The following is a 24,395-nucleotide window of genomic DNA, read 5'->3' on the forward strand; positions in this document are numbered from 1 at the left end:
CGTTTTTGGTACCGCATTTGGCCTTTTGAGCGTTTACAGTGAAAGGAAGGCCGGGCTGAGCCCAACCTTTTCACTCAAAGTAAACGGGTCTATCAACTGCACCACAGTCTGTAATGATTGACATCCCAGGTGGTTACAAGTCAACAGATAAGGAAAGCCTGCCAACTGATTTAATTGTGTCACCCTTACGGTGAAATCCAGTTATAAATCATCAGGATACATGCCATTATATTTGGTCTGTTCCCCTTTGGTCCACCTCCTACAGTATTTGACAAATTTAATCAGTATTCGAGTAGCTAAGCATCAGGATTACTGCTTCAGAATTGGGCAAAAATTGGGGTCTATGTTCAGGGTTTAGAATTTACAATGTAGACATGGGTGAAGTTTATACTGTTGGATATATGTACACTTCAGGCACCAAGCACTTAATCAAACAGGGAAAAAACTTAACTGGAATAGAATGACAAGTTCTGCTTCTAGGCATCTGTCAGAGGAAGTGCAAGGACATCAATTTGCAAGACATGTGCATAAAATACAGCAAGAGTTTTACTTATGTCTTGCAATAGGTGTTCGCCCTGAACCCGTAACAAAATATTCCAAAGATCACTATTCCAAGAGAAACACAATACAATCACGATGAATATAAATGATCCACATACAGTCAATGTCTCGAATCATCAATTAGTTTGACATTAATGTGAATTGACAACTGAGTTTTCATGAGATATGGCCTTCCTTGCGGGCATATTGTGAATGAATCATGAAGCCTTTTGTGATTTCCAGCTAAAATAGCAAAGTTACTTGATTCATTTCCCACGCTTTGGATAATTCTTTGTAACTGGCTGCAAAGTCACATTTCAATAGATGGCTTTTGCACACACACACAAAAGAGGATATACTGTAGTACAGAGATCACAGTTAAAATACCTGCAGACACAGGCACTGTAAGAATGTAGAAAGGCTCCAAGAACACCACGCAGAATAGATATTACTGAACACAAAGAGCAGGTTTGGCCTATCTTTAAACTTAGTGAGTTTACTGTCGACTAAGAATTAGAAGAAAAAAAATCAAAGTTCGAAATATCAATATCCTTGAAAGCATTCATTCACAAATACCTCACTGCAGTTACCTTGCTTTCTTGCAGTAACATTCCGTACATTACTTTCCAAGATACTTACTGAGCTGTTTTCTGCAATGTTTTTTAAAGTGCTAAGGTATTAACTTTTCCTCCAGTGTTTCCAACCTTGAATTGTTGACAGCTATGAATGGCAGAATGCCACTGAAAGTGTTCTCCCCAGTTTTGTAAATGACTGCTAAAAGCATCATCACTGCTGCTCGAGGATGGATGATGTCATCATTCCATGAACTGAATGTTGACATTAAAGCTGGGAGCGGTTCCAGCAACCCATAATCATCACATTCTGTTCACGACCTCAATGATACCTCAAATCTCTGCTTTAACCTCAATTACCAACAATTTTTTAGAGGCTAGAATGTCAACAAACAGCCCATCCCAATCGGACGAAAAAAATACAATTGAACAAAACTATCATTTATTACGTGCTATTGAAAGCAACCTAACATACAGCGTGGTATTGAACTTGTGCCACCGCACTTTAAAAACATTCTATCATGGATGTTGTTCAAATGGTATTCAGAGTTCATTGTGTAAGATGAGAATGGAAATGCACTAATAGCTTTGCAGACCTTGTCCATAGCGCTTTGCAAACCTTGTTCATAGGTGGTCTGGGGCTCATGTGGGCTAACGTGAACTTGGGATGGTGGCATTTGCTGCATTATCATGAACCACACTTAGATGTACGACATGGAATGAGTGCATGCAACATGATATACGCTTTACCCAGCTTTCAGCAAACAGCAAAGCAAAGGTCATGACATGGCCTAGTTCGGCCGAAGCTATTTGTTTGAAGGCAAGGAGTCAAAGGAGCATCTGAGGCAGTCTAGTACTTGTTTTGTCGAGACTTGGCTCAAAACCACCTGCTAAATCATTTGAGGTTGAATTAATCAGTTCTGGGTGACGAACAGACTAAATGGGTAAGGCAAAAAGCTTGCTTCTTGTTAAGGGATGAGAATATGAGTATCATCTCACAATCACAGTAAAGTTTGTGTACAGCACAACAGTTGACAGTATGATTCAAAACAGAATATGAAGCAAGTAGCATTCTTTTACAACACATTATGATAGTCACAAGTTTGGAATGTGAATGATGTCTTCTTTTTTCAGCTTCTCGACTGAAAAGGAAAATATACCAAAATGTTGTATTTTCAAGCATAGTGTCAATTCAAGAGTGAACATTTCATGCTTCCTATTTGAAGGTAACCTAAAGAGAGAGTAAAAAAGAATAACGTTCAAAGAACATTTTTCTCACTCAACAGAACCTGCAGAAGAGGAGTGCTACCTTTGGAAACACTACGAACAAGCTAGAATAACAAAAACAGCAACAGGATCAGCAGCCATGGCAATAACAACAACCAAAACACCTCTGAGGGGGTGGTGGCTAGCTCATATTGCACGACCCTCACCTGAGGAGATCTAGGAAAGCATCGAGTGTGGAGAGCTCTTTTGTCTGAGTGCCTTCGCCAAGATTCTCCTTGATGTTCTCCCGACCGGGGTGAATGGCGACGACCAAGATGATGCCGATGACGACAGCGATGCATGTTGTGCAGAAGTAGTAGAGCAGCGCCCGCGCACCAAGCTTCCCACTTGACTTGGCATCCAGTCCTGTCAGGCCTGCATGGAGAGTCAGGATGATAAAACCATGCCCTCGAAGTGTTATAGAAATTTTGGACTTCACCTCAGAAAACCTATGAATTTAGAATAAATCATCCAATGCCAACAAAAATTTGCTGTGATATATATAATGTCTCTTCCATTTCCTCTTCAGTTTCTTCTCACTCTTGCACTATTCATCAAATCTATCTCCTCATGTAGTACTCTCTTTTTCTCCACACACACACACACTCGCAAAGAAACATTCTCCTATCAAATTATATGGCATGTATCAAGTTCTAGAAATGATGATCTGTATCCAATGCGACAAAGAATGGTGTAATTTCTTTTAAGACTGCATACATAATCTATCCAGTTATCTTATCATTAAATAGATCAACACCCCTTCAAACTAGGACATGGAATAAGATAAATATCAAGGTCAAGAACATTTTAGAAAAAAAAATTACCCTTCGCTAGGAGCTCACCTGTGATTAAACTTGAGATGATGAGTGGTAGGATTAACATCTTCAGAAGCCTCATGAGGATATCTCCTGGGAAACCAATCATGAGGATGGCATCTTTGGAGGGCTTGGCTGCACGAAGTCCCATGCCCAGAAACACGCCCAGGAGGACTGCAGCCAAGGTGAAGATCAGCAGGAGGTTGTTCCTCATCCATACTTTGGTCTTGTTCTTCCAGTTCCTGAGGCGAGGTCGCAAAATGTATGCCCTCTTCCCAGACTCCACTTCCATTCCATCTGATTCACCCATGTTGGATTTGTGATTGACTGACGTGAGTGTATGGGAGTGCTAAAAGGTCTCCGGTTGTACTTCACTGACCTGAGACTGCTATAAGTACAAATGTGGATGAAACAAGAAAAATAATCCCCTTTAAAGTGAAAACTAAGTTTCGGTAAGTGCTTGAGAACCCGTCTAGCACCATTTCATTTTTTCTTGCAATATATCGAAAGAGTCCACTAAGAAACTTACCTGGCTGACGCGGTTTGCCGGAATGATGAGTCGGTTTGGAGTATTTTGAGAAAAATAATAATAGTAGGAAAACCGACTTTTATTCCAGAAGGCTCCAGACTAACTCGGTCTCGGGAAAAATTCGACCCTACTTCAGACAATTCACACCCAGTTCGTGATCGCTACATTCTACTGGCCACTGCATAATACCAAATGAGGCCTAACTGAATGGACAGGAAAGTGCGTGCTAACGTAATCCAGTACAAAACAAAACAAAAACTAGATATATCGCTACGGCGACTGATATGCCTCCGCCATAATGCATGGTTCTCCTAATAGGTCTATAGTACAATGTCTTGACAATGTGTGATGATAGTTTCAAACAACTGGCAAAATATTAAAATGACAGGTTTGAAACAAATGTGCTGAATGTTCACTTTCCTAGAACTAGGTTCAATTGGATGAATGATTAAAATGTCAGAGTGCAGGTATTTGGGAACTGATGATTTTTACTCGACTTTTGACCCTTTTATAAGTTTATGCATTGAGTAAGTTTTCAAGGTATTGAGAAAAAGTATAATTTCAGTATCAAATGGGAAAATAGCATTATCTAATCCTGGCCTTTGACCTTTGACCTCACAGTTCCAAAGAGAATCACTGTTAGGTTGAACATGCATAAATATGTAAGTTTCATGATGATACCTATAAGTGAGTTACTTTTGAGATATGGAGGAAAAAGTGCAATTCAGCACTTTCACTTGACCTTTGACCTTTGACCTTTTGGCAAGAAACTTCCCACAGAATATATATTGGGTAATACATGTATACATCAAATTAAAAAAAACAAAAAACCTTCATTCATTGCATAAATATAAGGAAAGTAGTGATATTTTGAGGAGTTGACCTTGACCTTTGACCCCTGACCTTTGACCCATGACCCCCAACTTCCCTAGATAATCACTGCCCATCGGTGCAAGCATATATACTAAGTTCCATGAAGATACCTTGAACCATTTGCGAGATATGGAGAATAACATGAAATTTCAATTTTTTTTTTCACAAAATAACCTGTGACCTTTGACCTTTGACCCTGTGACCCTAAAATCCACACAAAGTATTATCCCCCAAGGATATACCCTCATACCAAGTTTGATGTAAAACCACCACACGGTTCTTGAGATATCGACAAAAACAAAACGGGACGGACGGACAGACGGACGGACGACCCGAAAACATAATGCCTCCGGCCACTTCGTTGCGGAGGCATAATGACAGCGTGCGGTCCTCAGTTGCCGAGACGCGCGGTCTTTGGAGTTTTTGTTGGAGTTTTTGTTGTTGTTTATCAAGCGCTTTTGATTGTTTTAGAGGTGCTTGATAGTCGCACACTAATTTTGCATGCGCGCAAAAGAGGTTTTTGATACGCGCATTGTAACAACTCGGACCATTACTGAGAGTAGCCAGAACACGAAGCGCTAGTTTATACAGGCCACTCCCATAGGACAACGCTGTACAATCAGAGGGACAACCATTACAACTCATCCCTCCGTCAAAGCGAAGCCGAGTTATCCCCGAGTCCGAGTTTAGCCTGACCCCGTTCGGGTAAGTAGTCTCAGTGAACCTTTTTGGTTAATATTTCGCATTTTCGTCGTTACCCATCGAATACCTTGTTATAACATCGTTATCCTGCACATTTCCTAAGCATACGTTCACATTTGGGAGCGAAATTTGACAACTTTTGCAGGCGTACCAGAACTTTGTTTGGGCTTTAATCACTGCCAAGACATGAAATTTAATCCTACAGTTCTTTGTAGGTGAGCATATCACAATCACGAGCAAGTATAATTTATAAATTAACTCTCATAACTATTAAAGTTGGGTCATTTACATCAAGGGTGGTGCTTGCCACTTATGTCATTGGAACTGAAAGATTAGAAATCATGAGGTAGCTTGCCATCAACAATAACTGTCCAGTGCCAAACTTGGTATCATTTATGGTTTATGCAGTTCTGTCAGCTCTATCATATTCATTACAGTGTTTGGTCAAGTACACAACTGATAAAAAGTATTTATATATATGTATATATATATATATATATATATATATATATATATATATATATATATATATATATAATGGTATCTATCACCATTTCTCATTTTGAAAAGGGTTAAGAATTTTTAATCCTACATGCAAAAATAAAATTGTTTCATACATACATGGTCCTAGAATAGCTTTGAAAAAAATGTAATGTATATAAAGAGTGTTATAGGTGTTCAATATACATATTTCCATATACTTTGGATGTCTACCAGCCCATCACCCCCCCCCAAAAAAAAAAGAGAACCTTAAATACAAATCTACACACAAAGTAAAGCCCTCGTGCGAAATATCCGAAGGAGTTTATGGTTATTGGTGAATTTGTTGTACCTTGCTATAATGGTAAAACTAATCATTTTGTTAATGGACGTAACATCAAATGAAAGTTGAACAGCTACTGTTTTCTGCATGTTGTCTTAGGGTTACTTGAATATGTTTACCACACATTCTAGTTAACTCCTAAAATTACTGCAAAATGACCTATACAGTGGAGTTAAAGCTTCTTTCAGATGTAATAACAATATCAGGGGCAGATCCACGAATTCCATAGAGGGGTACCTCTAAAAGAGGGGCACACATGCCCCCCCCCCAAATTGTTCTTTCTATTTCATTTGTTTAACAAAAATTAAGAAGGGGGGGGGGGTGCGCCCGGTGCACCTCGCCTGGACCTGCCACTGAATATAAAGTTATGAGATTGAAAGCTTCACATGTTTTGAAGAAACAACGATAATGGTCACAATCACAAAAGCAGTTTAGCTGCTCTGATGTGGCAGCTTCCTAGTTCTCCCTTTGGCTTTCACATGAACTCTTATTCATTTTTTGCTATAAAGTGAGTTCAGAAAACTAAAGACATTACACATCCCTTCGTGGATGGGGACTTTGTTACATCCTTACCATAAGCAAATCTCGAAAATGTTATTCATGGAAACAACAGCGAAAAATGTAAGGTGATTCGCAGTCAATGGAGTGATACATTTAGCAACAAAATGATAAAAAAAGTTTTTTCACCATACACTTCCCATTTGAGGGATGATAACATTATCTTGATTCCATCATAAGCATGGACGTAAAGATTGGCATATTACAGTTGCCTGATAGCATTGATCAAAAGAACTTCTTGTTGGAAGCTAAAAAGAACTACACCATTTTTTCTTGTTTTCATACACATGGATGGGAAGCCCTTTAGTCCTGATATAGATCTAGTCCAAAAAGCGGTTATTTCAAGAAATTTGTGCATACATTTATAAGCATCTACTAGCTAGAAATCTAAACTTCAGTGTGAACATTTCAGTTTAAGAAATAACACAATACATGAAAATACAATGGAAAAATTGAATCTAACACTGTTTGATTCTTTCACAATCATTTGTGCATTATGTTCCAAATCCAGTTTATCAAATTCACCAGTTTATGAATTGCAATACAAGAACCAAGCCATCCTCATTAAGTTAAAAAAAAATCCCTGTGATATTTTGTATTGTCCAGTGTGAAAATGCAGCATAAAATAACCCCATAAAATGAATCTATTGAGGGTACCTTTTACTATGCTCCAGTCACTGCTAAGTTCAGAGATTTTAAAGTGCTTTGCTTAGAGCCGAAATATCAACAATGACAAGTAAAACTCTTTTTAATTTTGCAATCACCCATCCGAAAATGGACAATTCTTGTGAGTGAATAGGTTTTATGACAAAATCTCTTCAGGGTTGAAATAATTTCTTGTCCCCCTTCACTGATTATCAAGTACAGTTCAACCTCAGTCATCCAGCCATTACTTTTCTATAACTCTCTATTATCTGGACAAAGGCCAGCACACAACTGTGTTCGCGTTTTGATGTTTTTCAGTGCTCAACTTCACTAAAACCAAATGCAAAATAACAATTCTCTTGCAAATTCTATCCAATGAGAAAGTCAGGAGAGCTGATCACCATGATACACTTCGTATACTCATACCAACCAAAATGCTTCTGCCAAAAGGATTCTGCTTGTTTGAAAGTCTGACAATGGAGATGGGAGAGTGAGAATTCAAAGACAGCTCCCATGTTTGATTATCTTGAATTGTCAGCCAGCCCAAAGAAACAAACTTAAAGCAACACAAGACAGGTTATTTGACTAACATTTCATCTTTTCCATGTCCTTAGAATTTACGAAACATGCCAATGTCCTCATTGCGGTCATAATAAACCGGCAATGCCATATGTATACCCTGAACACAACTTGCTGGAAGGTGTTGTCCTTGAACATATCTCTCTTATCAAACAACATCACCTATCCTGATGGCTGCCAGTTCCAACATGGCCTGATAACTGAGGTTGGACATTTGATGAATTTCATAACTACTACTCAGAGGCACAAGACAGCTAAGATTGCTTGAGCATTACTGACACTCTGCCACACGATACACACAACTCTGAATGAACATACGGGAGTAAAGAGTCAATTTTGCCCAGCATTATTTTGTTTCTAAGAGGAATTTCAAAGTTTGATATATTTCAGGAGCAAGCATCCAGCAGAGGCTTGATGTAGATTTTAACATGTCTCGTGTGGGCCTCAAAATGTTTTGTCTTGGTCACGTAATGAGTATTTGGTAAAATGTTGCTAAGAGGTCAGTGCTCTCAACACACTCGTGACAAGGAGACACAGATACACCCATCTCTTTTTTTCTCTGTTTACAAACACTACCGGTATTTGCATCTCTGATCATACCTGTTTATCCAGGTAGTACCAAAAAAAAAAAAAGGGTCTAAAGGGCAATCAGAAATTCTGAGGAAAGAGTTAAGCTTGGAGAAAATGAGAAAATGGAGGGCAGATATGGTGATATCAGAAAAAGAGAGAAAAAAAGGTCAAAACAGTATATTGTATCAGACAGCTATGTTGACAAGCTTTAGGTAAAGGTCTATTACAGATTTCAATAGTATGTAGATAACAACAGTTTTCACTGATGATAACAAGCTCATATAAAGAACAATCATTAAGTTGTGGACATTTAACACTATTGCCAGTTGTCGATATTTAGACTGACAAAGAATAAAAGTGGGGGTGTAGAGATGCTCCAAGTATGAAGCCATTCAACATCTTTCTAATAACACAATCACAATGTGTACTGTTTGTCTTTTTCTTCTGCTGGACTTGCCTTCACAATAACTAATATTCCCCTTTGAAGGAATATTAGTTTAATGTGATATTCTTGGCATATTTTGAATAGAGTCATAAAGAATATATATCTGGAAATATAAAGTTTCATGAAAGAAACAGCACTAATGAGTGTCATGAAAGTACACTTGACTATGAAATGGTCACATTTGCAAGACATCTGTTTTGAACATAATCACAGAGTGCCATTCTGGGTGACTGACTGACATTAAAATGGTCACATCTTTCATACTATTCGTTCCAGTTTCCTGAAGCTTTCCATTCATATGCTGCTTTTGTTTCGTCATGATCATGAAATATGAATCTCTCCCTGGGGAACCCTCTATTTCATATCGGACATCCATCTCAGCAGGGCCAAAATCAACACATCGAAACACCTGGACTATGACAAGATAATGGCAGCAACTGGCATAACACAGCATGTTATGGTTAAATGATAGCTATCTCCAGCTCTTATCACTTTGCAAACAAGACTGAGTCCCTATTCATTTATTTGCCCTGACATGTCAAATTGGATTGCATTGATTTCATTTGCTTCTGAAAGTTCACACAGAGCATCACCCTGGAGGATATTGAAGAGGAGAATGCAGTCTTCTCCACTGTCTAGTAATGTTTGTACGTAGGCAGAATGTTTGAACCGATGTGTGATTACAACACGGGAGATTTGATGTAATCTTTGGACCATCTGCCATGATAAAAACATCACAAAATCAAAATCTCAGGTAGACAAGGACAGACAGAAGATAGGAGAGGAAAGATAGATTCACAGAAGACAGAAAACAGATACAAGCAGGAAAAAAAAGATGTAAAGGATGGTCTATGTGGAATCAAATCAATTACAGACAGTTCAGCAAATGGCTTAACTCTGCTTCTGTTGTTGCTTTGAACCTGACCAGTCAGTGCTGTTGCCAAGCAATGACAGACCTGTAGTTCAGCACCAATCAGGATGATGTGGATCAAATCTATATCCATTTGAACCAGGTCAGGAAGTTGATATGGGTTAGTGCACCCTGAATGCATTTGTTGTTGTTTTTTTTTTCATTATAATGTGACCAGAAACACACATTATCTCTTTGCAGAAAAAATAAAATGGAATATAACCATTGACTTTGCTCTTTCTTTCTTGAATCCAAGGTATTGTAAAACCAGAAATTTTCACATCCACAAAACTTTCATTAAATTTGAGAGGAGCCAAGATTTGCATAAGTAAAATGCCTATGAAAGGTTTTGTCTACACAATGCGTTGAATGTCAGTGACAATTGGCAAAAGTTTCATGCTGCAAAAAGTTTTAGACGGTTACATCCTGTTTAGAGTCCGTCATCTAAGGCTGCGTTTATCATCTTTCCCCTGTTTGAAACGGCTTTCAAAAGCCGTTTCCAAAGCCCTTTAGAAACGGCTTCCAAAATAGTTGCGTTTATCAACTCATCGCGAACACGAAAACTGGCCTTGTCACTTTGCAGCTGCATTGCGCAATGACCCGAGGAGAAGGGGTCATATACTGTAACCGCAGTACAAAGCCGTTTCAAAACAGCTTTGCGTTTATCTTGCTTCAAAGGGCTTCTAGAAACAGGTTTCTGGAAACCTGTTTCTGAAAGCACAAATTTGCGGCTTTCAAAAAGGCTTTCCAAACACCATAATCAAAACAGCTTTGCATTTATCATCTCATAAAAATTCCCTGAAAGCCGTTTGGAAAACCTGTTTCTGCCGAGAAAAAGAGTTGATAAATGCACCCTTTGAGGACCTTAGCAAGACCTCTGGAGGACATGCCAGACAAAAAGGAGAGTGCTCTTTTTTCAGTTGATAGTTAGATAGTTATACCCTGTTTGAAGTCCCTCTGTATAGGAGGACCTCATGAGGACCTCCAGAGGACATGCCAAACGGAAAAAAAAAAATAATGCTATTATGCTAACATATCGGAGAGGTGAGAGAGACCCTCTGTTCACTGGTCGTCTAGAGCGAGGTTGGCATACATTTCTATGGAAACCGGTGGCCGGATGTCTCTCCTCGAGGGAGGCGGTAGTTTCTTGTGCACACATATGCGGTGCACTCCGCCGCAAACAGTGCAAGTCTCTGGAAGCATGAGCCGTGTTCACACTGAGACTGTTTACAGTCCCCTCATCTGTCAAGAGTCTAGCACAACCTCTGGAGGTAGCACTAGACTCACACTGGCAGTCTAGCATAACCTCATCTTTACCTCATACCTTGCATGTTTAGATTCCCCTTTGTCTAGGAAGACCTCAGGAGGACATCTGGTGGATATGCCAGATGAAAATGAGCATTTTTTTTTCTATTCTAACTCAGTGGACTTGAGAGAGACCCCGTTTAGAGTCTCTTGGTCGCCTATCACGAGGCCAACATACGTTCCTAAGGAAATCAGTATGTGGCAAAGATCCTACAACACAACATAAGATGGTCAACTGTCAGTCGAAAAGTGAAATGCTTCCGCTTGGAATTGTGGGATTTTTAAGGAGTGCGCCAACTAGCGCTGAGCGATACTTTCCCGATATGTTTGTGCAGGACCAAGACAGGCTAGGACAAAAAAGAAGCAATTTTCTGTGAAGAATCACAAGTAAATCTAAGAACTCAGGCAGTGCATTAAACTCCATCAATAGCTACACTAAACCATCAGCAGGTTATCATTATTTCGATTTCCAAAAGACTGCGCACAGCAAGTTTTTGTCTCACCTCCCTGGTCGCAGCGAGCTGTAGACTCGCACACAGCTCGCTCAGCTCCGCTCGCAGGTCGCTACACTTGCTGTAACTGTGCACATCCACAAATTATTGTGAGCTGCCTTTGCAAAAAACTAACGCTTGTTCGATCTATACCTGCTCAACGCTAGTGGGCAGCAGCCACTTCCGTTTCATCAGCGGCCGTGTAAAATCGGGAGAGTTGACTACCTTACATAGTGTGTAGAAGCTTTGGTAGGCGGGCATTTCTCCTAGAGAGCAGTGGCAGTTTTTTGTGCACGCATATATGTGCACTCCGCCACAAACAGCGCAAGTCATCAGATTTCAGACTCCGTTTAGAGTCCCCTGGTTGCCTAGCACGAGGTTGGCATACGTTTCTATGTAAACCAGTCGGTGGGCATTTCTCCTAAAAAAGAGAGGTGGCAGTTTCTTGTGCACACATATATGTGCACTCTGCCATAAACAGTACAAGTCACCGGAAGTGTCTGCTGAGCTCACGCCTTGTTCACGCTAAGACTGCTTAGAGTCCCCTTGTCCGGTGTGAACATGGCACAACCTCTACGGGTTGTGCTAGACTCGTGCTAGGCTGTCTAGCATGGTATTCAAGCCAGACTCACTCCAGACTTGTACTAGATGTTTTGCGCCATGACCATTTAGTCCCCATCATCTGGCACAAACATGGCACGACCTATAGAGGTTGTACCATGTTTCAGGGGACTCTAAATGGGGTATCAGACCATGGACCTACCAGTCCATGATCAGACTAACATCAGACTCACCAAAGACTCGTGCTTTGAGCTTTATTCCATGACCATTTCAGAGTCCCCATCATCTGGGGTAAACATGGAACAACCTACCGAAGGGGGCTATAAACGGGGTATTAGATAGAAAAACAGTCAACCCAAGTGTCCTCAAGGAATGCATATCCCTTGATTCCCCAAGACATTTCTCATTCCGCATGTGTCTCTTCAAACTTTCTCCCAATATCTACATATTCAGTGGATTGTGCAGAGAGAAATGTGCTCATTCCTGCTCCCTGCCCTTGTCTGTGACCTTGCAGGAAAAGTGAAGAGCAAGCTGCCCTGTGCAAATGGATCTTGTCATCTTGCCCAGAGCTCTTCCAATCAACACTGGCCTATCTGGAAGGCCCCCAAGACAATACCAGCTGAAGTCAAAGAGAACTAACATGAGCCGCTCAGTCAACAAACAATTCTTAACATGCTCGCCTGATGCAGCCTATGAGTGAAGATGACTATTTTGTAAACCAGGGGATAGGGGTGGGGGAGGGGGAGGGGGAGGGAGTGAAAGAAATTAGTGTTAACGTACCTAACTTTTACAGAACACAAAAATACAAATGTGACATTGTGTAGACTTCAGAATTATTTCAAGGCCATGGACAATACTGATACTATTTCCTCATTGCTTCCTCTGCAGGTATCCATATTCTTACAAACCCACGAATATTATTATAGAACAAACAATCACACAACACCCGATGTGACTTAGTATAGCATCTAAAGTAATAAAAACACACACACACACACACACACACACACACACACACTCATACATACATACACACCTTTTCTGTAAGCATATAGCAATGCTAAATAATTTAAGCCCAGTCTGGGGAGAAGACTATGAAGGAGCCCTGGGGACACTAAGAGCCCTGTCAGTGCATGCATCCATCACTTCCAGCCTCTCTAGAAAACTGGTGTGAAAGGTGTTCTGGATCAAATGTTCAGGGACAGGAGAGCGCCTCATAAATAAACAAATATCACATCTTTGGACAGGAATCATTTATTTGAGGTCTGCAGTGAATACCTTTTTCCTCCTAGACACAGACTTTTCTCTTCCTCCTCGCTATGTGGACAATCCTAACAGGCAAACATCTACATCTCGCATTCTCGGAGAGTTTTGCGATCTCAAAACTCTGCTCTGAAATGTGTGTTTTATGGAATGCTCCGAGCCATCAAAATAATCATAGAGATCAACACTATTGAACAGTGTCTACAGCATTTTTGTAGATGTTCATCATCATAAAAAGTGACTTATGTAGGTCATCAAAGCAAACTGACAGCCCACAGAATTTTCATGTTTTTGAGAATGCCAACATGAAAATATTATCGTGCAGGGTGATTTACATCAAAGTTGAAATTTGTGTCTCACAAAAGACAGAGAATGGCGGTGGTAAACTAACTGATATTTGGAAGACACAACCATAAATATTATAAGCACAAAACTGTGGTATTAGGTGGTAAAGAAATGTGCTCTGATTTTTTTTTTTTAGTTTCCTCTTTTCAATTATATTTATTAGAATAACAAGTAGGGCCTAATCTTTGAAGGTGTATCTCATCTCCAATAGTGTATGTCTTTAACTATAAACTTCTACCACTCTTATGTGTGTGTGTGTGTGTGTGTGTGTGTGTGTGATATTAACTTAATCTGGAAATGACACCAGTACAATAAGGGTAAAAATTTAGCATGAGAAACAATTCTGCTCAAAATTTGCACTGACTATGGGGGACGGCTAGGAATTAGTGTAGCAGTCCTTCAATAAAACAAATAGTCAGAACAGGTAAAAAAAAAATTTAATTTGTAGAAATAAAATGTAAAATTATATCTATCACTTCCAAATAATGTTCTTTGTACTGCATTGTTACCTTGATTTCTTTCTTATTCTATAGTTTTGTCATTTTACCACGTATTCTAATTCTATTTATCTATTAAAGACGTTAAGAATTTCAATTCTTGTACTTGCAAGCTACATCTTGCAGGTAACCTCACATAATTTCTGTGATCATTAAAGGACAAGTCCACCTTCATATACATAAGGATTGAGAGAATGCAGCAATATTAGTAGAACACATCAGTGAAAGTTTGAGGAAAATTGGACAATCCGTTCAAAAGTTACAAATATTTTAAGTATCTGCGCAGTCACTGCTGGGAGAGAAGACTATACTACAGTGTATGATGTCACATGCGTACAACTATATAAGGAAAATAAAAAGAGAATTTCACAAAACTTTACTTTTTGAATAAAGTGCACATTTCTTCGACTTGCTACTGACGTATGCTAAGGGTAATATTATTCCCCCTGCCTTCTGAAAGAGAGAAGTCGAGTGTTCTTTTGTTATGCGAGAAAAATGGAAATATGTTGAATTTTCTTTATTCTTTCTTTATATCGTTATACTCATGTGACATCACAAGCTATAGTAGTCTTTTCATCCAACCGTGACTGAGCAGAAACTTCAAAAATTCATAAACTTTTTAACGGATTGTCCGATTTTGCTCAAACTCTCACTGTGTTCTACTAATATTGCTGCATTCATTCAACCCACATGTCTATGAAGGTGAACTTGTCCTTTAATATTACGACTTTGGGGGATGTGAACCAAGTTTGGAGTTTAATTGTTGGTTGAGATGAAGGTGGAGAAGAGTGAAAGTAATAGGCCTAAATAAAATCAAACAAGATGCAAAGAGAGTGGATATTCATCAGGAAAGCCAAAACTGGGAGAAGAAGATGCATGGCCTTTGGCAGTGCAATACAGCAGAAACGTTTTGGAGCTCAGCAACCCCCCCCCCCCCCATCCCCCTAAGGCGTTATTGGTTTTGGAACGCATTGCACCTTTAAATTGCACGTACCTTAACCCGTTCCACACTAAATTCTGAAATCTCAATAGACTTAACCCGTTGAGGATGAGCCCCGAGAATACTCGGGCAAGCGCCTATAGGAAATGCGTGTTGTAGCAAAATCAGTCCGTCCTCAACGGGTTAATAAACAGGCCACCAGGTTCTCGTAAGGAATGGGTTAACAATGACCACATCAAGCATGACTATGGGCACTCTGGTATGTGGACCTATATCGTGGCAATATGAGATTTAAAAATTCAATTCTTTTTTGTATGCTGATCAAAGGTTTCAAGAAACAAATACAAGAACTCCTGTAGCATTTTTCATGTGTGTAGATGCATCAGATTGAAAGGAAGGTCATGGTGATGCAATAGGGATTAGGAGGATTAGGTAATCTCTGTTCACAGATAATTGGTTTCCAGACATAAGTGCCAGACACCAAGAAAGCACCCCCTACATGAGTGACAAAAGCCTGACGCATCAAGAAATTGTGATTAGTATCTGGATTCCGATTGTGGTCCAAATCTTACTATTTGTGCACTTTTTCCTAAAACCTACGCTGTATGGTAGTGCATATTTTCAGTGTGTCTGATATGCTGCATAAATGAAGCTAAAAGAAACTGCAGTTTAAAATTATTGCTAAATGTTCTAAAAGTGTGACAGATAGTAGTTTTAGTTTTGAGACAGAAAAATTCAATACTTTTCTGTATGCTGATGACACATACTGCATAAGACAACTTACCACAAAGGTTTTTAAGAAAAACAAGAGACCCGCGGGTCTAGCGCTCACCTGAGTATCGCAAGTTCACCTTTCACGCAGTCACTAATCTAAATTATTCACAGCTCTACCAAAATTTGACGAGGCATTCTCAAGTGGAAGATGAAAATGTACAATAAGGGCCCAATTTTTTCAAGATTCCTTAATTTGGGGGAATTGGGGCCCCCTGGGGCCCTCTGGGTGGGGCATGGTGCCCAGTTTGATAAATTGAGATCCTGACCACCTAGGGATGCTACCTGCCAAGTTTGACAAAAATCCATCATGAGGTTTTCAGGAAGAAGATGAAAATGTACAATTCAGGCCCCCATTTGGACCCTTCCAACCACCCCCCCCCCTACCCCCAAGAGGGGCACCCCTGGATCTCCTATGAACAAACTTGAAACTACAGTCATTAATGTACTCACTCATAGTATTATCTCAGCTCTATAACTTCTGATTCTAGAGAAGATTTTTAAAGATTCCTTCATTTGGGGGGTTTGGGCCCCCTGGGGGCCCCCTGGGCGGGGCATGGTGCCCATTTTAACAAATTGAGATCCTAACCCCCTAGGGATGCTACCTGCCAAGTTTGGTGAAAATGGGTCATGGGGTTCTCAAGAAGAAGATAAAAATGTACAATTTAGGCCCCATTAGGACCCCTCCTCACCCCCCCCCCCCCCTGGGTCCCATGGGGGGCACCCCTGATTCTGCCATGAACAAACTTGAAACTACAGTCATCAATGTGCTAACTCATAGTATTAACCTAGCTCTATCACTTCTGGTTCTAGAGAAGAAGATTTTTGCGGATTCCTTAATTTTGGGGGGTTTGGGCCCCCTGGGGGCCCCCTGGGTGGTTCATGGTGCCCATTTTAACAAATGGAGTTCCTAACCCCCTAGGGATGCTACCTGCCAAGTTTGGTGAAAATGGGTCATGGGGTTCTCAAGAAGAAGATAAAAATGTACAATTTAGGCCCCATTAGGACCCCTCCTCACCCCCCCCCCCCCCCCCCCTGGGTCCCATGGGGGGCACCCCTGATTCTGCCATGAACAAACTTGAAACTACAGTCATCAATGTGCTAACTCATAGTATTAACCTAGCTCTATCACTTCTGGTTCTAGAGAAGAAGATTTTTGCGGATTCCTTAATTTTGGGGGGTTTGGGCCCCCTGGGGGCCCCCTGGGTGGTTCATGGTGCCCATTTTAACAAATGGAGTTCCTAACCCCCTAGGGATGCTACCTGCCAAGTTTGGTGAAAATGGGTCATGGAGTTCTCAAGAAGAAGATGAAAATGTACAATTTAGGCCCCATTAGAACCCTTCCCCACCCCCCTCCCCTGGGTCCCAAGGGGGGCACCCCTGATTCTGCCATGAACAAACTTGAAACTACAGTCATCAATGTACTAACTCATAGTATTAACTTAGCTCTATCACTTCTGGTTCTAGAGAAGAAGATTTTTACAGATTCCTTAATTTTGGGGGGTTTGGGCCCCCCTGGGGGCCCCCTGGGTGGGGCATGGTGCCCATTTTAACAAATTGAGTTCCTAACCCCCTAGGGATGCTACCTGCCAAGTTTGATGAAAATCGGTCATGGGGTTTTCAAGAAGAAGATGAAAATGTAAAAAGTTTACGCACGACGCACGACGGACGACGGACGACGCACGACGGACGACGGACGACGCACGACGCACGACGCACGACGCACGACGCACGACGGACGCCGGACGAAGGGCGATCGCAATAGCTCACTTGAGCCTTTGGCTCAGGTGAGCTAAAAAAAGTGGACCGATTGCTGTATTTGTTTTTGTTTTTGTTTTGTTTTTTTTGGGTTGTTTTGTTGCACACACATAGACACGCAAGAATGAAGTATTTGCATGAGATCAAAAGGAAGGCCAGGGTGACACAATAGGGATTAGGGGATTAGCTAATCTCTATTCACAGATAATTGCTTCTCAGACATGCCAATCACCAAGAAAGTACCCCTGGTGAGTGCCCATCGCGAAACGAAATGAAAGGGTTACTTTGGAAAACTAGTTACCGGTATTTCTCAATCTGTCACTGTGGGTCTTGAGAGCAAATTCAACCATGTGTGAAATTGCCACATGTGACAAGTTGAATTTGAGAAATATATGGTATGAGCACTTATGTTAAAAAAAAAAGAACAAAAAAATCATGGTGTTGACAGTTACTTTTAATCTAGTGATTCAAGAATTGATTTTCATTTCTTTGGGAATTCATTGTTATGAGAGTGATTATGAAGACCAACAATGAACACAATCGTTTCATGTTGTAGGGTCTGCAATATTACAAAAATCCATATGAAATAATTCCCAACAATAAAACTACTTTTGCTTAGCAGAAGAGAGGTATCCCTTTCTATTAGTATCATTTTGGTTAAGAGGTGACAAGTCTTCATTCTCGTTGATTTATCCAGCTGGGCCAAAACTTCATCTTGTCACGATTTGAGTTCATGCTTGGGACACAAGGTGCGGTCTGACTGCAGGAGGAGTGAGATTTGGACTGCAATACGAATTGCGATCAGAATCTCACATTTCAGATATAAATCATTCAAATGAGGTCAAAATTCAATTGAATAAATTGCAATCAGAGCATTGACATTTTCTTGGTAGCCATTCACACAGGAACCAAAAATCCAACTGTCCCAATCAAGTTGAATGCCTGTGACATTAGCATATTTTCAGCTGACTATGGCCGCCAATTACCTCCTAGCGAAAACAGCTGATGCATTGTGGGCCTAAAAATACTGATGTTCAAATCACCATTCTGACAAGACATGGCATGGAGCAATCACCATGGTTATTTGAGACTTATCACACAAATAGTATGACTTGCATTGCAATCAAAATTGTGATTTTGGGGGACAATATATATACATATTTTCTAATTTTTTGCTCACCAGGCATTCATACGATGAATAAGTGAGATTTGGATTGCAATCCAAACATCAATGTCTGGATTACAATCAAAATGTCACTCCAAAACTGCCATGTGAATGCCCCCTACAGTCTAGGCTGTGGCTGCAGTGAGGGGATCAGCAACATCAGCGGCATTGGGTCCTTCACCCTTGTGTTTGGCAGCCTTGTTTCCTGAGACATCAATATCACCATCTGATGTGTGAACATCATTGGCTTCCTCTTCCTCTTCATAACTATCTACCTCAAAACTTACATCAAAGATGATTGTGTTTGTCTATTTCTAAAAAAAAAAAAGAGACCTATGGATCTAGTTTTCATTTGAGTAGCTCACTTCAGCTATTTCATAAATCTTGAGATTCTGGGTTTGTTGTAGGTCACTTTAGAGCAACAACATCCTGATTTTAAAGCATCATATAGTTTTGGTTGAGACCTAACTTCACGTTTCTAGCATTTTTTGGTGAGATAATGAGAAATCTCTTCTGAAATAAGAAAGAGCATGTAATTCCAAGAGGAACTCAATGTTTATTTTATGAAAATTGGCTTTGAAATGGCTGAAATATCTAAAACAGAGCAATCATAATAAAAGGTGGGACGAAAATTGGCTTTGAAATGGCCGAGATATCCAAAACAGAGCAATCATAATAAAAGGTGGGACCCACCTTTTATCACGATCGCTTTTCTTTGTTTTTGGATGTCTCAGCCATTAAAAAACTGATATTCATCAAAAAAAACTTTGAATTACTCTAGAATGTTATGCTCTATATTATTTCATAAGTGGTTTCTTGGTATCTCACAAAAAGTTCAAAGCCCAATCACCATCTCCACCAATACTGTACCATTCCTTTAAGTATGTGGGCCCCCAGGGGTGTATCCAGGATTTTTTCTGGGGGGTCGTAATCAAAATTTTTGGACCTTTACCTTTGCGAGGGGCAGAGCGACCAAGCTGGGGGAGGGTGTGGGAGGAGGGGCTGTCCCCCCTCCCAAAGTAGGGAGTTTTTTAATTTTATATCTTAAAATGGGGCCATTTGGTGCATACAAAAGTGACTTTTTCGGCATGGCAGTGCGGCTTAGAAATACGGTATGGCATATTAAAACTTGCTGGAACACCACCTGGTCACTTTTTTTCCTGTTGTATATAGGGTAAAAAGCCCTCAAAAAACAAAAATGTCTTTTACAAAAAGTGGACCATTTGAAAATTGGGGGGGGGGGGGCGTACGACCCTCCCGACCCCCCCCCCCCCTTGCATACACCCATGGCCCCCTACCATAGGGCACCCCTGATGGCATTGCCATTTGTGCAAATGGTATTCCCCTCCCCAATTAATATTCCTGCCAAATTTTGGTCAAAATCTAGCTACCTGTTTTTGAAGAGAACACTTTAAAATTATGAAATATAGCTAATTTTGTACATTTGTGCCCCACCCAAAGACCCCTCTAGACCCCTCTTAAGGGGCAGCACAATCATTTGTACAAACTATAAATGCCTCAATACAGAAGGAGACTCCTAGGCTGCAAGTAGTTGAATATGTAAAAAAAAAATAATAATATGCACAAAGCACAATGGACTCTGCACCACATGAACTTTCGTAGTAGCTCACTGGAGTCATTCAGCTCAAATGAGCTAAGAGGGAGATGTTGAAATAGTGCACTTAGAAAAACAGATTTCTATTCACAAGCAGGGGTACAGGCACATCCTTCCAAGCACAATTGGGTTTAAACTGAGCAGTCAAAAAAAAAAAAACTAGAAATGTCGCTATGGCGACTGATGCCTCCGCCATAATGCATGATTCTCCCAATAGGGGTATAGTACAATGTCTTCACAATGTGTGATCCATGACAGTTTCACATAACTGGCAAAAAAATAAAAATATGACAGGTTTGTCAGAAATGACTTGAATGTTCACTTTCCTTGAACTGGGTTTGCTATAATTGTCGAAGAATGCAGGTACACATATTTGGGGAATTGAGAATTTTTACTTGAATTCTGACAGACCCTTTTATAAGTTTATGCACTGAGTAATTTCCAAGGTATGAAGAAAGAGTGTAATTACAGTACAAAATATATATATATATATATATATATATTTTTTTTTTTGGGGGGGGGGCATTGAAACCTGGCCTTTGACCCATAACCTTTGGCAACCTTTGACATTCTGGCTGGAAATTTCCTGGAGAATCTCCATTAGGTAATGCATGTATATATTAAATTAGAAAACTAATAATGCAAGCATTTTATATACTAGTGTATGAGGGAAATAGTAAAATATTGAGGAGTTGACCTTGACCTTTGACCCCATGACTATTGACCTATGACCCCTAAATTTCCTAGATAATCTCTGCCAGTCAGTACATGCGTATGTACCAAGTTCCATGAAGATACATTGAACCATTTGTGAGAAAAGTGATATTATAGCATTTGACCTTGACCTTTTGACCTTTGACCTCTTGCCAATGTCACTAAAAACTACTCAACTAATTGTGCCATTATACATCATCCTTGGACCAAGTTTGGTGAAAGCTGCTTCATCCAGTTTTGAGTTATCACGTAAACAGATAAATTTCAGGATTTGACCTTGATCTTTGACCTTTGACCTCAGTCCGATTTCACTAAAAAACTAATCAAGTAATTGCCCTATCATACATCATCCTCCGACAAAGTTTGGTAAAATTTGCTCGATCCAGTCTTGAGTTATCGCGTAAACGGATACAATTTCATGATTTGACCTTGACCTTTGACCTTTGACCTTTGGCGGATTTCACCCAAAATCTAATCAACTAATTGCCCCATCATACTTTATACTTGGACCAAGTTTGGTAGAATTCAAGTCAATATTACTCAAGTTATCGCGTAAACGAAAGCGGACGGACGTACGGACGTACGGACGTACAGACGTACATACGGACGGACGGACAACCCGAAAACATAATGCCTCCGGCACCACTTCGTGGCGGAGGCATAAAAAGCGAATATGTGTAACAAGCAGTTCTAGGACAATTACCCCCCTTTTCCCTAATCCTAAACCTAACCCTAGCCCTAACCCAAATTCTAACCCCAAACCTACCCTAACTCTAATCTTTACTCTAACCTTATCACTAACCGGTATTTGGGTGGAGTTATTGTCCTCAGACGGTAATTGTCCTGATAAAGTAACAAGGAATTCTTGTGCCACACATAAGCCGCATTTACACCTACTAACAGCACGATTTTTAATATCACGATATTTTGGTTCCATCGTTAAAACTTGCGCAAAAGCATGCGAAGTTTGAGCTTCAAGGAACATCACAATTTTTTTGTCGGTAGTGCGCATGTGTATCAACATGGTAGACAAGTGGAAGCGCGCACTATTCATATTCACTGCAGTGCAGTCTATTTTGCTCACAGCAAGCTGGTTGGAACGTTGAGCAAGGGCTTTTTATCAGTACAATGCACACATAAGTTTGTGTTTCTCTCAAGTGTAAACTTACGGTAAAACTATAGCTTGCTATATTACATCACATACGTAGTTGGTGTGTAAAACTTCAGCTAAGTATGGGAAAGTTGATGAAAGCAGCATTCAGGAGGATCATGAAATTTCACCGATATAACGAAAGTGAGAAGCAGGCTCGTTTTTTTAGGTGTTTTATCGGGCGACAGCAAGAACTCACCACTGTTTTACTGACACTTCTTACGTACTCCTGTATCCCACAAAGTCAACGTATACCGAGATCAGTATGGGCACTCCCAAAATCAACGCATTTGATTTCTAGGAGAGCATTTGTTGAGTTGTCATGGGGTGATGATACGTGGTTGAAGAATTTCAGGTTTGCTACTAGTCTACATGTACTAGTTTCATTCACGAGCCGAGGATCGGCCGTTTACCTATACAGCTGTACCGTGTACTCTGGCCAGCGGCCGACGCACTCTACACATTTTAAAGAGGGATCGGGAGCGAGCGTAAACTCCCGGTGCAATCCGGAAGTACCGAAAGTCATGTGATGAAAAATCACGATATTTTTGCAGTTTGGGTTTACACCTGCTAAACTTCGCCTCAAACATCGCAAAGTTTAAAAATATCGCACTCCGGCTGGCGATTTTTCTGGCAATGTTTCCAGGGCGTTTGGGTGTAGTTGCACCCAAATTTTGCAATTTTAGAAAAATCATGATTTTTCCAAGCAAGTGTAATTCCCCCTATATTTTGTGTCATAATCATCTTATTAAAAAAAAATGTTGGCATGTTTTTTTTTTCTATTTGAATGACCATCTGTAGCGTATCTACAGCTCAGTCAGAACACAACCGTTTTCATTTAAGCGATACAACATCAAGCAGTATCTCTAATGTAGTGTCCTTCCTGATGTCTCAGACAGTTGCACACTAACTTCCTGATCTTTATTTTCCACACTGATGGATGAAACATGGTGTGTAGGCAGCCTTGCATGACTTTGATAAGGACATGCACATCTTGTATGTGTGCAGATTGGACACATCAAAGACAAAGAAGAACACTTCTTCAGTCAGTGACCCCCCCCCCCCCCCCACCCCACTCTCTTCCTATTCTAATTTAAAGACAACTATAGCTTAGTGTTTCCTGTTCACCATACAGAATAATCACCATAGAACACAGACTGGTCTACACTTCAATAAATTGAATGCAAGAGGTTATTTTTGTGCTTTTGCCCAATTTAAACTGCTAGAAAATCTGGTGACTGACTGAACATGAATGTATTTTAAGTCTCCTGTCTATCTAAATAAATACCATTTGAGCCAAATGCACATTATCAAAAATCACAAAAACGGAACACAGGTGACTCCTGTTATGATTACAATGAAATCCATGAGACTTGTAGTTTCCTTTTGTTATATCAAAATTTTTATTATAATGGAACGATTAAGTATAGAATGAAAACATGCAAAACAGCATATAGGCTATATTTTTGTTTCTTGTTTATTGTACTTTAATCATACACAGGAAAGCAATATAGATGCCTAAATCAGAAGGATAGGAAGGGGAAGCTACTTCCAAAATCAACTCTCGAACATTTGAAGAAGACATGAATATCTTAACCATCATCTGGTAATATCTTTGACTGATAGCAGTTTGCCTTGTAATGTAAGTGATCAAACTCATCTGCACATACCAAACAACAGACACACAATAGCAGGCTCCCTATTACTCTGTACCATTATGAACATACTGTACAAGCAGAAAGTGTACTGTTTTGTTGCTCATAGTACATCTAATTTTTCAGAGCTGTAAGCTTGTTTTGGGTGTTTGTTTTTTTTTCCAACAGAGAACTATCTAAATGTTTAACTTAAAAGCAATCCTCCTGTTACATTTTCATTGTCGTTGCAAAAACACCCACTCCCAAGTAATGACTTTGACAAACTCACAAGACTGGGTGGGTCGTATCACCCTGTCAGCAGCGCCTTTCTAAGAAGGTTCTTATCAGAATGACCCACA

The 24,395-nt window shown here is 40.1% G+C and overlaps 1 protein-coding gene across 6 annotated transcripts in view; it reads right to left on the minus strand.

The window, feature by feature from the left end:
• Positions 1-24,395, minus strand: part of LOC139727117 (excitatory amino acid transporter 2-like) — a 141,365-nt gene that overhangs the window by 20,254 nt on the left and 96,716 nt on the right. For 3 of the 6 annotated variants that reach the window (XM_071638098.1, XM_071638096.1, XM_071638100.1), the window contains 2 exons: positions 3,221-3,578; positions 2,546-2,753 (listed from right to left, as the gene is read on the minus strand). In XM_071638098.1, coding sequence (XP_071494199.1) covers positions 2,546-2,753; positions 3,221-3,503 — 491 coding nt within the window. In that variant the 5' untranslated portion in view covers positions 3,504-3,578. Of the gene's footprint in view, positions 1-2,545; positions 2,754-3,220; positions 3,582-24,395 lie in introns of all 6 variants that reach the window. The other 3 variants (XM_071638097.1, XM_071638095.1, XM_071638099.1) reach the window with 1 other exon arrangement.

This window comes from Diadema antillarum, unplaced genomic scaffold (genome assembly GCF_040938485.1).
Source record: "Diadema antillarum isolate AM-2024a unplaced genomic scaffold, OU_Dant_1.0 seq00000119_RagTag, whole genome shotgun sequence".
NCBI lineage: Eukaryota > Metazoa > Echinodermata > Echinoidea > Diadematoida > Diadematidae > Diadema > Diadema antillarum.